Source organism: Montipora foliosa, chromosome 14, assembly GCF_036669935.1.
Source record: "Montipora foliosa isolate CH-2021 chromosome 14, ASM3666993v2, whole genome shotgun sequence".
NCBI classification, from domain to species: Eukaryota; Metazoa; Cnidaria; class Anthozoa; order Scleractinia; family Acroporidae; genus Montipora; species Montipora foliosa.
In genome coordinates this window covers 20,081,498-20,096,497 of record NC_090882.1, presented here as the reverse complement: position 1 = coordinate 20,096,497, position 15,000 = coordinate 20,081,498, and the positions used below count along the sequence as shown (strand labels likewise).

Sequence of the window (15,000 nt, the reverse complement as noted above, 5' to 3'; positions counted from 1 at the left end):
AGATACAGTTTTGTCTGCGTAAATATTCAACATGGCCGCTGATCGAATGATGTTGCTTCTCTTGTCGCCAAATCGCGCACTTGATGGCGCATGCTCTATCGACAATATTAACAGAGGAGTCCTGGATATTAGAGTTGAATCCGGAAACGTGTGGACTTAAAAATTTTTGAATGCGCAAAGAAAAAGTTGCAGATTCAAAAATATACGGATACGTGTGGACAGAGCCTTAAACCGAAAGGACAAATAGCACATTTTGAATTGAAACACTTTTATGCACTAAAATTTCTCGGAAACTGTCTGCGGTTGTCGGAGCAGGTGAAAATGGGGTTGAACTGAAAGGTACCTCGATTTACCTAAGTAATTCCAAGATTTTTGGGTCTTACCGCTGCGTAGTTGCATTTCCGGGGGCCTGACCGGTAAGGATCTCCTCTTTGATCTTGCGGTGATTACATCTTTATTTCCGGTGCCTGGAACATTCAGCCGAAAATGCCTTTCATCTGGAACAGGGCCACCAAACAATTTGAGTTCATGGACAGCAGCAAGTAGCTTGTCGCGTGACGTTGGGTTTGAGATGCCAAGGCGATCTGCAATGAAGAGGACATAATCATCTTTAAAATTCCCGTAAAAGATATTGACATTTCAGTGATTGAAATCCGGAAAGAAAAGAGGTCGTTCTAGCTATGTGACGCATTTCCAAACTGGGCAAATGTGTTTTAGGGAACAAAAAAACATGATTTTTTTAGATTCAGTTGGCCTTCGAGAAGCCTATCTCTTCAAGTTCCTGCGTGGGCAAAAAAACTTTTCTGCCGGCGGGATCCCCGGGGGGGGGGGGGGGCCTCCCATATGGAACAGACGGGGATGCTCGTCGGAAATTTTGAATTTAACCCCTAAAGGAGACCATCTGGCCGTGGCTCAAGCTTTTTGTGACCCCTAAAGGAGATCAAGATGGGCGTGGTTTCAAGCAAATTTTGACCCCTAAAAACAAGTTAAAAAGACAATTTGACCTCTGTTTCTCTTCGCGGAACCCTAAACGAGACCTTGGCGGCTTAAAATATTGGCGCTTTGCCCGGAACACCCTAAGCGAGACCAAAATCCAAAATTTACACTCCTAAGCGAGACGACGAGCATCCCCGTCTGTTTCATATGCGAGTCCCCCGGGGCGGGATCTCGGACTATGGACTTTAATAAAAACGGAATGGATCCAAACCAAAAGCCAACTTGGTTCTAACCTTAAAAATGCAACCATAGTTAATAAAAGGGACTTGTTTTGAAGCTCGGCAAATATCAAAGGAGCAAACAAAGATGCCAAAATTTAGGTTGCAAAGTCCACGACCGTGCACAATCTTTTGTTTTGCGTCATACACTATGCACGGTTGGTTGGTTCCTCAGTACGGAGTAAACAACTATTGTGTTTTGTGCACGGTCAAGGCCAAAAAAGAGAACAAAAACCTACAACAAAGAAATTTGTCGGGTTTCATAACCTGAACCATTCCCCTCTATTAACTATGATGCAGCTATTTTTATCTTGAAGATCTAACGAAGCCAAATGGCCTGTCCGGAGTGTTATCCGTGAAGCCTTGCATTTTCGATGTTCATTAGCCTCTTCAGTCGTTTGCGTTTGGTGCAGGTCAAACTTCTTAAGCTATCCTCTTAAGACTATGTTTAATCCTCCACTGGAATGTTTCTAAAAGCCTTGAGCGCAGATAGAGGGATTAGTTAAAAAAAAAATAAAAAACAAATTAGTCATGGCCTTATGAATTTGATGTATGTGGTCTTCAAAACTGACGGATGAGCTCAGTTCTTTATCTTTTGCACTGAAGAAGAATTAAACCTGTGTGGAAAATTGATGTATAGCTCGTCGTTGCAACTTTATTTATCTTGACCCATCTGGTACGATGAGATAACCCATCGCGCCATAAACCTGACTATGTGAGTCATATCTTTATCAAAGAAAAGGGTCAAGGAGTGAAGGACGTGTTTTTTTGTATTCGAATTGTCCCGTAGATACCCGTAGATACCCACCACAGCCTGTGGTGGGTATCTACGAATTTGGAGTAAACCATGATTTGGTTTTTATCGAAAGGAAAAAAGAAAAAAAGTTGTGTACCGATACTAAATAAGCTTATTTATGGAGACATCCCTAGGATATGAACCTGTCTTCCCTCCCCCCCCCCCCCCCCACTTCCCCAACGCACTTCCTTCCCTGGCAGTGGGAGGTGAGTGGCCGCGTCACTGGTGGATTCCACACTAGATAATGGATTTAGTCGCTAGTCATATTTTCATTCTGTCTGCCATTCGCTGCTCCTCGCAAAGGAGAATATCATACGATATTTTATTTCCGAAATAACCCCAACAAACCCACCTCTTATAATTCAAAACGAAAGCGAAGGTTTATAAAAGGGACAAAAAGGGAGATAATCTGTCAGATCTGTTTTAAAGATTATGTAAACATTCTTTCACATGTTTAAAACAACGTTAATGTTCAAACGTTTTGAATTTTTTTTGTTTGTTTGTGATTTTGTCTGTTCATCTCAGACTCGGGGCTCAATTGTAAAGCTGATGTGTTTATCAACTCAATTCGTTGTTAGTCCTTGAAATTTCTATTGGTCTTTGTTCACTGAAAAGACTAACAAATGAATTTTGAAGTGGCTCAGCTTCCACTGCTTCGGTCAAAGCTCATATGAGATCGCTTCAGAGGGTATATCATTGCGACTTCGACCTCGAATACTTGTAACTGTAAGCCTGTAACTGCCAGAACCTAACATAGTTTAGTCATGCAGACAGTATATATTGACACAAGTTACTTGTTTGTTGCACTCGTAAACACGTCAATTTCTCAATGCGAAAAAGACAGGAAAATCTCATGATAAACCATAAAGGATTTCTCGCAACAGATTGCGTCAATTTTGTTTCAGTCTGTTTTAGCAACCAGTCAAGCATTTAGACACAAAATTCCTTACCTCTAGTGAACCCGAAGTCAGAGAAGAAAATACTCATCCTTTCTAAGTAAGCGAAGACGAGAATCTGTTCCGTAGCTTCGACAAATTATTTTTGTCCAACTGATCGCTGAAAATATTTAATTCCGGTCGGATTTCACTTCGGCCAGTCACTCAACAGCTTTCTCAATACGAGACAAATTTGATTCCATCAGACATGCTGAACAAGGGGTCAAAGAGCCGGCAGTTTTAGAATTTTCGTTGACTTCAAATAGCTCAGCGGTAATTTTGATCCATTCTTTCGCGAGAACAGTCGATAAATCGTTACCGGGTTCATCAATAGAAGTATCAGTTTACCGGCTTCTTTTGCAATGATTAAATCGATAATCCCACCAGGACCAAACCCAAAGAGATTCAATTGACTTTCTACTTCCTTTAAAACTGAAGCTAAGACAGTCGAGTTTAAAGGCTTCGAGCTTTGGTAGGAGAATTTCTATAAATACCATTGCGTCATTTTCCATTGTCACGCGATAGGTTAGATATCACGATATCAAATTTTGTGCTGATAAATGTTTGAAATGATGACTAAGTGGTCCATAACAACCTAATGATTAAGTCAAGGCCACGAAAAAAATTAAAATATGGCAAAGAGGCTTTCAGTTTTAATTAAATTTTAATTAAGAACTGAAATAACCTTTCTAAAGCGTCGGCGATTTAACAGTTTTAAAAATGAAATTGTAAAGACCGAACGATCAAAGGAGAAAAATACAACAGATCACCTTTTCCTTTGGGACAAAAGGGAATACCTGAGCAAAAAGTATCATTGCCTTCTTAAAATAACAAGAAATAGAAGGCCAAAATAACTATAGACTGTATAGAGACTTTTGAGAGGCACAGAAGTCCTTTAACGCTTCATAAACTTTTATGAGGCCCTTTCCTGCTTAATATTTGAGCGTGTTTAATACTTCCTATGTTAATTATTTTATAGGATGAAGTCATAAATGTCAAAAACATCTTACACAGGCAACATTGGTATTTCATGTTGGAAATCACATCTGACCATTTTACACTCTTTTTTTATGAGAACATCTAATTATGTTATTTGGGTTAATTTACATAAATTTACCCTTATTTTATATATGAGCAAAACAAGAACTGTGATTCTTAGTAGACTCTCAGCCTGAGGAATGTTCTTGATACGTTCTTAAAATTTTGGTCAATCTCAGCCTCACTCAACGTTATAAAAACACGTTCTTATAAAAAAAATGTACTCCAGGAAAACTATCAGCTCCTCCATTATCGATCCATTATTTTACGCTTACATTTTAGCAATCGCGTAGACAAGCCTGACTGAAAATTGGTTCGAGCGTCCCCCATCGAACTACTGAATACTTTTCAGGCGTCTCTCTACGCGATTGCCAAAATTGCGTTCATACTGTTCATAACTGCGAGGATCATAGCTTTACTTAACAAAATGTTTGTTGGGCATACACAATTTAAAGTTACAAACAACAGAGAAAAACTTTGCAAAATGTGAGACTGAACAGTTTGCAAAAATCCCAATTGAAATCCATTTTAATCTTCTTCAATTTTGCCAATTCCTGCTTCCTTTCGTATTTGTTGTTTTATTCAAACTTCCCTTGAATGTTTTAAGTAGTCATTTTACAATTCGCTTGATTTGGTTGCCACTTCGCATTCGTTGAATTTGGCTAAAAGAGCCGATAATGGTACTCAGTAAGGTTTCATAAGTCAATAAATCAGAATCTGACTTCTGTATGTATAACCGTATATCGGACACCGCTCCCCAGACGGCTACCGTAATTCGGATAGAGCCCGAACTCGAAAAGCATACGCTCAAAGTCTTCAATGTGACCTTTTACCCCCACGGCTTGAAACTTGATTTCTCAACTGGATTTCCGTTTGACTAATAAAACTTGACTGACACGTGATGCTCGATCAGAAAAGATTTTAAAGTATTGCACTGTTACGGTACTCTCTGTACACAATTCTTTGTTGCGTCATGCTTTACGCAAGAAATTTAGACAAAAATAATTGGTTTGTTTGTCTACTTCTTTGATCTGTTTTGAAGTGGTCACGTAATATGGTTTTGTTGACAGTGAAAACTGAAAACACAGATGGATAAGAAATTTAACTTATGCAGGCATTGACCAGTTGAAAAGTTAAAAATTCTTACAAATAACATTAAATCCAGAATGAGCAACAAAACTCTATTTTGGTTTTTTTTTTCCTCAGAAATCGGTCAAACGGAACTCGGGATCGATTGTAGTGCTACACCCGATTTATGGCCCAGTCTGAAATTTCGCAAGCACCAGTTAAACAATTTATAGCAAGCAATATTAGCCAGCTATGTCCTCGCTAGAATACTTTGACTGCGGTGTATTTTTCAATTTTTATTTTTAAAAAAAACCTTTATCGGAAACTGATAAACAACACCACAACCCAATACTCCTCATTAAAATCAGTTGATTTGTAAACGTATCTTTTGCCATAAACCTTGGCTGTGTAAAGGTTTGTACAAAACAATTGATGGATGTTAGATATTCTTGATTGATTGCGCGATCCCGGTAAAATGATAAAAACGAGGAAAAAATCAAATAACGTGAATATATTTGTGGTCATTAAATAGCGTGTTGCAATAAAATAAATCTATTGCGATATATGATCTTTTGCCTCACAAGTAGTGCAAACCAAAACACGTTTTAATCTTCGTATTCACTTTAGTATGTTGGACCGCACGAACGTGCTGACATGAGTGATAATTGCACTTGTTGACCTTGTTTATGATTCCTTCGCTATTTTACTAGCGACGTGAGGGGTCTTTGCTCCAATTAACAGAAACAAACAATTTGAGCTGATAAGCTGAAGCCCGTGTGTAAAACCCCTTCTAAATTGGGCAGATATTTGAATCAAATGGAATCGGATAAGTTGAGCGAATGGCTAAACTCAATAATATTTGTGAAAGATAACTTACCCAGATATTGACTTGTGATTTGGAGTAAAGCTTTTCCATCGATTTTCTTATCTTGAAGAAAAATGAACGTAGTTTAGATCTTGTAAATTTTTACATTTGTCAAATCAGTTAAAGTTCGTGTGAAGTGAATTTTAGCCAAGAAGAAACCACAACCTAATGCAACAACATACCGCGAAAATATCGCCAAAGTTGTGCCAGCCCTTTTTGTCTTAACCATCTTAACACTTCTCTCTCATTCCACTCGCAAACTGGGTGCCTTTGAAGTCCTTTTTGCGAGAACATGTTTGCAGTATTATTTATGGTACTAAATGCGAGTAACACTCCGGCCTTGCATTTTACGCACACGTTAGGTTATTTATATGCGTTGTGCTCAATGATTTCACAAGTCACGTTATGGTGGTTAATTAAATCCATTGGCGTGCCTCACCCGGAGTAAAATATCACGACATTTGAATTCATTTTGTTAAAATTGAACGACGTTTCGTGAGCTGGTTATTTTCATAATCAAAGATCTGATCCGCTTTTAGCACAGAACTTGATCCCTTAAGCCTCTAATATGTGCATTTAAATTCATACTCCACGCATTTTCAATGACCACTTTAATCGAGTTGGCAGGTTCAAACAAAAGCACGAAGCTTTGCTTAATTGTTACGGAAAGTACAAACGTCTCTTTGTTGATCTTTTATATATTGTTTATTATTGCTTAGCTGTAATATGTCTACTGGTAGAAGTTACAATTCCTCACGCGGCCATTGCATTTCGCTGAGAAATCTGTCACGCTTTCCTATACCATTTCCGAAAGAAATGCCATTCACCTGCATTTAATTTAAGCCCTTGAGGTTGTCTTCGATCGGGTTAATGCAAACCACACGAATAGTTATGCCTCATCCGGCAGGACACGCAATACCGATGACGTAGTTCCGCAATGTTTTGCGCGTGACTGCTCGTTGTCATGTGACATTTCCCAAGACTGATGCAGTCAACGCATTTTTCATGGCATTTGATTCGTTACCGGAAAATTGTTCAATGTTTGTTTTACGTTTTCAACATGCGAGGAATGGGAAAAGCAGGTGAATAGAAAAATCATATTTTTCATGTTTTCCCTCCCAAGTGTCAATCTTGCGCCTCACGGCTCAAAACCCACCCTTAGCGTCTCAATGTTATGCAGGCTAACACGTGATACAACGCCTAAAACAGCTACAGTCAAGCATTAGTTGATAACGAAAGATTGCTACTCTGTTCATTTGCTGAATTGGGTTTCACTAAATCAAATCATCACCAATGTTGCTAAATAACGTCTCGCAAACTGATAGTGGGGCTATAAGTTTGTACCAACATTAGGCAATTGCCACCCTTCGCTAGACCTTTGTCAAAAGAAGGAGACATTGAACTTACCTACGTAATACTATAAATTATCGATTTGCCTCTGGCTTAGCAAATGTCCGTTTTTCGCGAAGTTGTTTTTTGCTCGGGATTTCTAAATTAAATCTTTGAGCTTTTGTTCCTCCTTACCTATTTATCAGTTTCTTATGTTTTTTTTCTGACGCTCTGCAAAGTACCTTCTTCTGTTACTGACATTCTATTTAGTGTTTTGTTCTCATCTCAAACTATTTGGAAATCTTTTTACTTTCCCGGCTGACGAACTCGTCACAATGAATGCCAATGGAGCGTTCTGACCGAAATATCAAGTTGCTTCCGCTTTTTGTGGTTTGAAAATGGAATAACTCTCGAAAGGTTCCAGTTAGGGCTTTTAGAATTTAAAGACTTCTTCTTTATAAATCGTTGAAAATACCCTGACTTTATTTTACAAAATCATAGCATTTTGAAAACTTTTTGACTTTGTATAGTTCAATGACTTCATTGTTTTCATCCATTTGAAAGAGACTCGGAGAGCTATGCAATGACCATGTAATATCAATCTAATATCGAGGCCGTACACAGTAAAACCACTGGTAATTTGCCTATGGAACCTATTTCGTGTGTCATCAACTAGTACTAAATAACGTTATTATGCGTCTTAGCAGTTCCTTTCCGGAGTGGAATATCTTTAGGAGCCATAAGGTGTATGACCGTCCCTCGGTCCAGAGTTTCAAAAACAAATCCAATTGACTTGTGATTTCATTGAGTTCCCTAGTACTGGTTAGAGTTTGAAGAGTTGTCATGAAGGAAAATAACACGAGTTCTTACAACACTGAATCTATGATCTGCGTTCTGTTGCAAAGACTAAACGCAGGGCTCAAGCCACACGAGAAGACGCCTGGCTATCACAATTTCATAACCACTAACTTCTTCTCCAATTCTTGGGTACAAGATAAATGATATCGAAACAAAATGTTGGCAAACTAGTAGACGTACCCCTTATTAGCCAGTTAACAACTCAGTTCATATTATAAGAAAAAGAAGAAAGTTGATTGGCCTTACTCAAGAAATGTAGCTGTTGAAAATCTCACTTAAAATGAGGTATTTCCCATGACGAGAAGAACTAGCTAAGATTATAGCATAGTACATTTCAATTTGATTACAACAAAAGCCCACAGAAACTAAAAGGTAACTGAGTTGTTGTTGTAGAATACAAGCAAGTAAAAAGGACAGGATCCATCAATTACCTGGTTTTGTTTTGGTCTTATTCTTACTATTAGTTGCCATAGTTTTCTTTCTTCATAAGAACTAACGGACATGTGACATAACTTCTAGGATCTCTGGAAATTATAGCACTCTCCAAGGAACTCACTTCGCAAATGCTTCGCCTTGGTTTGCCTGATTAAGTGAATATGGCTAGCTGAACGCTCGACCACCCATGCGATAAGGATAATAGTTTTGACTCAAACAACAAAATAAAGTCCGCTTTATTAGTCCGCTTTATTAGTACTGAATTGTAACTTTTTGTTCGTTCATTGAAGGTTTAGTTTCGCAGGAAAACCGGCGACTACTTCCTTCAACTTGTGCTTTTTGTGGTTGATCTCGTGACGTCATTACTAGCTAGGAAACACGTGTTCATGATTTATGAGATGGCGTACGGTGAAAGTCGTTTTAAAGAAAAGATATAAAAAATGTAAGAGATTTTTAAGAAAAGATATAAAAAATATAACAGGTCGGTTTGTTTGTTTGATAACTTGAGACGATTCACACAAAATTCAATGCAATTAACGAATAACACTCAAAAAGAGCTATTTAAGTCCCTTTCCGGTACCATTCCGTTACCAACCCAGCCACGAGTTGACAAAAAGTTTTAGTTTTAACCGACTTTTCATCTCAGAACTACATTTGTTTAGAAAGGATCTCTCTATTTTTGCCATCCTTCTTCGCGGTGGAAATCTTTGGAAGTTAAAAGCGATGATTCATGATGTCAGTTTTATCGTGATAATTCAGAGAGATTTAAATCACAAAAGAAAAGTTACTCATCATCTAAAAATATCAAAAACAGGACAAAATCATGTGGCACTCGAAGTCATGTCAAGAGGCCCTTTGTTTTGTGGAACCCCGAGGGCAAAGAAATTTCGTACAAGGCGGGCTTTTCATGTTATTGAACTGGCATCATTCGATTTCATGCAACTGATGCTCAATCGTTCTTGCTTCTCGTCGGGCTTCTCGTAACGGCTGAAGATTGCTATTTTATCAAACGTTCACGACTGTCTCATTTAACTGATATCTTTTTGTTCTCCATTTGTAATGGCAAGAAAACGTTATCCCACTATTGCAACAATTAGTATATTTTTAGTTTCTCCAGTCAGCAAAATCAGTGTGTCCGATCGGAGTTATTTTTTAAGAGGACAATGGTTTCACCGCTACTGCTAATCTCGGGAAAGATTTTGCCATAAAAACTGCAAAACCAATCCTTTTCACTTACGGTACCAGGATCAAAATTGATGTAAATTGAAAATGGAAATGCCGCACTTTGCAAAATATCTACCACTTACGTAATTTTCTGCTTCATAGCAAATGAATAACTTTTCAGACTTGTCAATAAACTCGAGAGAGTACCCTTAATGGGAAATGCGATACGTCGTTTTGCTCCCTGAGAATAGAATTAACAATATGCAATAGAAAATAATAGAAAATGCCTAAAAGGAGAATCCAGTGATGTATTTCGATGACCATACAGCTTTGATTCCAAAATGGCCGCCATTTTGGTATGGCTTTTGTTCGGCAAATTGGCCCTTTTGGCCTCGTTCTAGATTAAATATTCTTTTGAAGTTTACGTTTGAAAGCGAGGCCAACAGGATTAGACCTTTTTGCAGATAAGACGGCCATTTTGATTTCTATTGTTTCGAAAGACATTACGGGAAGCTCAGGGGGCAAATTAAAATGAATTTGCCCCCTGGGCATTCCATAATAGCTATTTGAAACAATAGAAAAATGGCCGCCGTAGCTGCAAAGAGGTCTATAGGCCGTTTCCGAGTTCATGGCTGCCTCCGTTTCAAAGCCAGTCTAAGTGCGAAGTTTTTCTTATGAAAATTAGTTTTCATTCATATGTAAAGTAGCACTAATTACCATAACAAAAACTTCGCACTTATACTCGCTTTGAAGAGGAGGCAGCCATGAACTCGGAAATGGCCTATTGGCAACGAAACAAAAGGATACCGAAATGGCGGCCATTTTGGAATATGGTGTATACCGATTATTAATATTACCACCAGGGTAGGCTCGAATCCTAACCGAAAAAGTTTTCCTTCCGGAATAATAGTTTTAGGATAAACTACCTCAATCGATGCAATCACTGTCCATTTTACAGTTATGTGCTTAGTTATCTGGCCTATGAATGAAAGTGAGGCTAGAGATGACATTGTTTAGATAGAAACCTGGTTGCTTTTCTTATGTAAATTCTAACTAATTAGCATGAGAACAACATTATTAGCATAAGGAAAGCAAGGAGGGCTGTATCAAAAGAAGATCAACACCAGCCTCACTTTCATTTAAAGGCTAGGTAACTAAGCACATGACTGTAAAAAGGTCTATTTCAACACAACATATATGTATATCTCATTCTCGGTGCATTTGCTTACTTACGTGGTTGGTTGGCGAACCTCAGATATGCTTTAAGGACACGTACGGTGCCTACTTAACAAGTTTTATTGAAATCCAAAAAGAAAATTGGGGGTAACCACGCATTTTTCGAAGATAATTAATCAACAATATTTGTAAAAAGATTTAAAACACAAAGCAATGTATGGCGTTCTTTTCCAAATTGAAGCTTAATTATCTCTGAAAAATGCATGGTTACCCCAATTTTCTTTTTAAAACCGGATGTTACTTCGTACAAACCCGCAACATCCCGCGCGAAAATCCAGAGCACTTTCGACTGCGGTACGTACGGTCTGCGGAGAGGGTGTAGTAGCCGGTCCTTAACATGCAATGTTTCTTGCAAAATCCTACGCCTGCTTTGCTGTTCAATGCGAAACATGTGAGGTTCTTTGAGGCTTATGACTTACATATAGCTCATGATACGCATTCGTCAATTCGCTCCGGCGGCTGACGACGGGCCAAACTCAGACATATTTATTTACCTTACCAAAACAAATATTCGTCAGATTTTTTTCCTCACCCCTCCCAGCTAGCTAAACACTGTACGACGGTAGTCAGCCTTTGTCGTTAGTCGGTCAACCCCATTCACACCCTCTATCAGGAGCACCCAACTATAATCTTCGGTGAAATATGTGTTCGAGAGGGTCAAACTGTGAATTTCGGTTCTACGTTACCAAACAGATACAGATTTCTTAACTAAAACTTCACCTAAAAGATTCACAACCAGGAAAAAGTAGTCCCTTACGTTTTCGGAAGGGATATGTTTTCAATTTTTGGCACTTGAAAAGGTCACCTAGCAGTTTCGGATGAGCAAATGGTTCGGTTGGAAATTCTTAGAAGATAACTTTCAGCCAGCAATTTCTGAAATGAAGATTTCATTCCCTAAAATTTTTGGACACTTCCATTTTCAGCTAAGATATCCGAACAGATAAATTCTTCTCGGTGATAAAAACACCTCCTTAGACATTTTTTATACATCACAAGGAGCCTAGAAATTTCCCTCAAAGGCTTTTGGCTTAATTTGCTCTTTGGGTGGTCTTGTCTTATTGGCAGCTTTCATGGCCTAATAAGGACAACAAGGGCTGTCTGGTTCCATTTAGCAAACGTATCAAGTTAATAACATTAAAAAAAAAACAATGATTGCTCGGAATGAGATAAAGGTGGGATTAATAAATAAAGTGTTTCAAGCATTAAAATACTCTTCATCGCCGGAACTTTGAGTTCGTTATGTAACGTATTCAGTATTTACCCCACACGCCACGTTTGGAAAAATAGAGAATAAGTAAATTTCAATGCAGTAGTTCTTCTTCACATGGTCATGTAACGTTTGCATTAAGAGGCAATTGAAGGTGCAACCGATTTGATGAGGAAAAAGTCATCTGAGAAGAAGGATTTGCGACCACCTCGGTCCGGCGACGGTATGCTGGCTGAGTTAGGTCTAATATGGTCTAATATGACATCGGACGAGAACCCTTGTGCTCGTTCTAGCTACAGTACTCATTGAATGCGAAAACATAAACTTGTACTTCGGACAGAATAAAACTTCAGAAAATTTCGAACCGTGTCTTTTTCCACGCGTAATAGTTCTCTGGCAGCCCATTTCTCCTGTGCCTTTCGATACTCGTTATATACTTTGTTTGAAAAATGAAACAATCCTCGCAAATTTGGCGACTCTGTTGAGTCAACATGCATCACACGTTCGAAACACTGTATCGTTTGTGGGAAAGGAAGAAATAATTTACCTTTTGTGTCCTCGGCTTCGCCCTCGTTACTCCGAGTCGACATTGTTGGTGACCAGTTGTCCACTTAAGCTTGCAAGCTAGTCTAATTTTGTGATTCTTTGAAAAATAATCGGGGAATCAACTTGACGCACACTTAACAAGCATCTGCTTTCATTGGTAGTACTGTATTTAATATCGGTGGAACGCACGACTGCCCATGCGATAAGTTTTAGTGATGAAAGAATCGTTTTTTTTGTGATACAACTGTTTTGAGGTAGTTATTTATGATAATTTTTCGACACTTCCACCCAAAAATTTGTCGTTTTAAAGAACGTCATCTACTTTAGTTATTAAATATGTGAGGTCACTAACAATTTGCAAACCCGTAAATTTGACCTTGTTGACCGTGTTCTTTGTGCAAAAATGAACTAACCGTGAGAAATACTCCTGCTGTTTTTTTTAATAATTCTGTTGATATTCAAAATTATGATAAGAAATGACTTGACATTTTGATGAAAAATTGTCTACTGGTTGCGTCACCGCGAAAGGTTCTGTAGGGAGGTTTCTTTTAACTATCAAAGCCGGCCTCTCTTCTTATAAAATAAGGGAGCTATGTGTTTCACTTGGGAATGCAGAAAGATGTTTTTAAAATTGAAAACAACGAAAGGATGACGTAGTTTGTTTACATCAGAGAGCAAAAAGCAACCATCCAAATTGTGGAACACAGTGGTCACTTATGAAAGGTGGCTGTGATATTCACTGTTTACAAGCAAATCCATTTTGATTGCTCTTGTCTGCTTGACAATGGGTGACAACTTGTACCCAACGGTGGAATCAATAAAAACACAAAACACCTGAAATAAGCAGATGCTAGTGGGATTTTTGAAAGTCCATTGGCTGAAAAAGCTATCAATAATTTCCTAACGAAGAAAGAAGGGCGCCGAGTTGATAGGGTAATCAAAAATCATAATTAAATGTCTCAGGTGTACTAGGGTCATTGCTTGTCAAATTTGCCATTGTGTAGCCTTACCCACCCCCTGACGAAAAGCGGAGTGGGGGGGGAGGGTTGAGTAACGCTACACGTGGGCTATAGATCAAATGATCCTTAAATTGCAACCATAGAGACATAACATTTCCGGAAGTACATATTGTGATCAACGTTGTGTCGATGGTGACACTGATAACAGATGTATTGTTTCTGTCTTCAGCACGACAGCATTGACATTAGAGAGATTTAGCAATAATAAACAAAATAACTCTAGGGCCAGCGGTCGGCGGCAAAGACAAAGATGGCGGGTGTCGGCGGGTGTCACTTTCGGTTGCCAATTAAAATGGAGTGAAGTCTTCGTATGACCCACGGCAAGTCGGAATGAACTCTGTTATCTCCAGTATTTATTAGAAAGCAAAAACAAAAAATACACCGTTTGAAGAAAAAAGACGCTATCGATAGAAACCCATCAAGTTTTGCGAGTTTCGATGAAGCTGTTTTGCTGAGTCAACAGAGAATCAACGCGAATTCACGAGGGAAATTGCAGTAACTATAACCATGGAACATCACTTTTGCTTGTTTGACTTACCGGAAATATACTTGAGATTCTTTTTTTTCCACAAACTTGTCCACGTACACAGCCAACGTGAAAATGCCTCCTTTCACGTAGAAACGGCACCAGTAACCGAGAAAAATGGCGGGAAAATCATGGTCACGTGGTCACTTTTGCCGTATGTCTCTACTAATATAACTTCATGATAATAAAGTCGTGTATTCGTTCAAGAACAAGGTGTCACCGTTTTAACCAATTTGAGGGTACCGGGGAAGGTCAGCCAGTGGTTACGGCGATTGTCTTGAGATCTGGACATCACGGGTTCAAGACCAGTTCTGACCACTCCCTGATTTGATCTCGGTAGTCCCTGGTTTAAAGTCATGGCTGCACTTTTAAACAGCCAACTGGTTTGGCTCCGGCCAGTTGGGATAAAGTTGCTGTTCTGTTACGTTATTTCTTTGATTTCGTCTCATTGGGCCTGAAAAGCTCCTAGACCTCCTACGTGCAGTGGTCAATTAAATATGTAACTATGTATCCCTTCTTCAAATGCATCTAATGAATACTGATTAGCTACGCTATTGCATAAATGTGCAAACTGTTTCCTGGGGTTTGTTTCTCAAAAGTCCCGAAACTTTTCGGGCCAATTTCGGGAGTCACAATTCCAATTATATCTTCGCAACGCAGAGGTTCTCAGCCATGAAACTTCGCAATCCTTTTGGTTTTTCTTCCATTAATGCGCCGATCAAATCGAAACTTCAACATCCCCACCCCGGGCAATTGACTATCTT

The 15,000-nt window shown here is 38.8% G+C and overlaps 1 protein-coding gene across 5 annotated transcripts in view; it reads right to left on the bottom strand.

Moving 5' to 3' along the window:
* The window catches only part of LOC137985239 (uncharacterized), a 33,381-nt gene extending 20,553 nt beyond the window's left edge, over positions 1-12,828 (bottom strand). The window contains exons 1-3 of one of the 5 annotated variants that reach the window (XM_068832794.1): positions 12,693-12,796; positions 5,929-5,979; positions 384-584 (exon numbers count right to left, since the gene is read on the bottom strand). In XM_068832794.1, the coding sequence (XP_068688895.1) occupies positions 384-584; positions 5,929-5,979; positions 12,693-12,735 (295 nt within the window). In that variant the 5' untranslated portion in view covers positions 12,736-12,796. Of the gene's footprint in view, positions 1-383; positions 585-2,960; positions 3,255-5,928; positions 5,980-6,098; positions 6,344-8,534; positions 8,590-12,692 lie in introns of those variants that run through there. The other 4 variants (XM_068832795.1, XM_068832793.1, XM_068832796.1 and 1 more) reach the window with 4 other exon arrangements.
* Between the last annotated feature and the right edge of the window lie 2,172 nt (positions 12,829-15,000).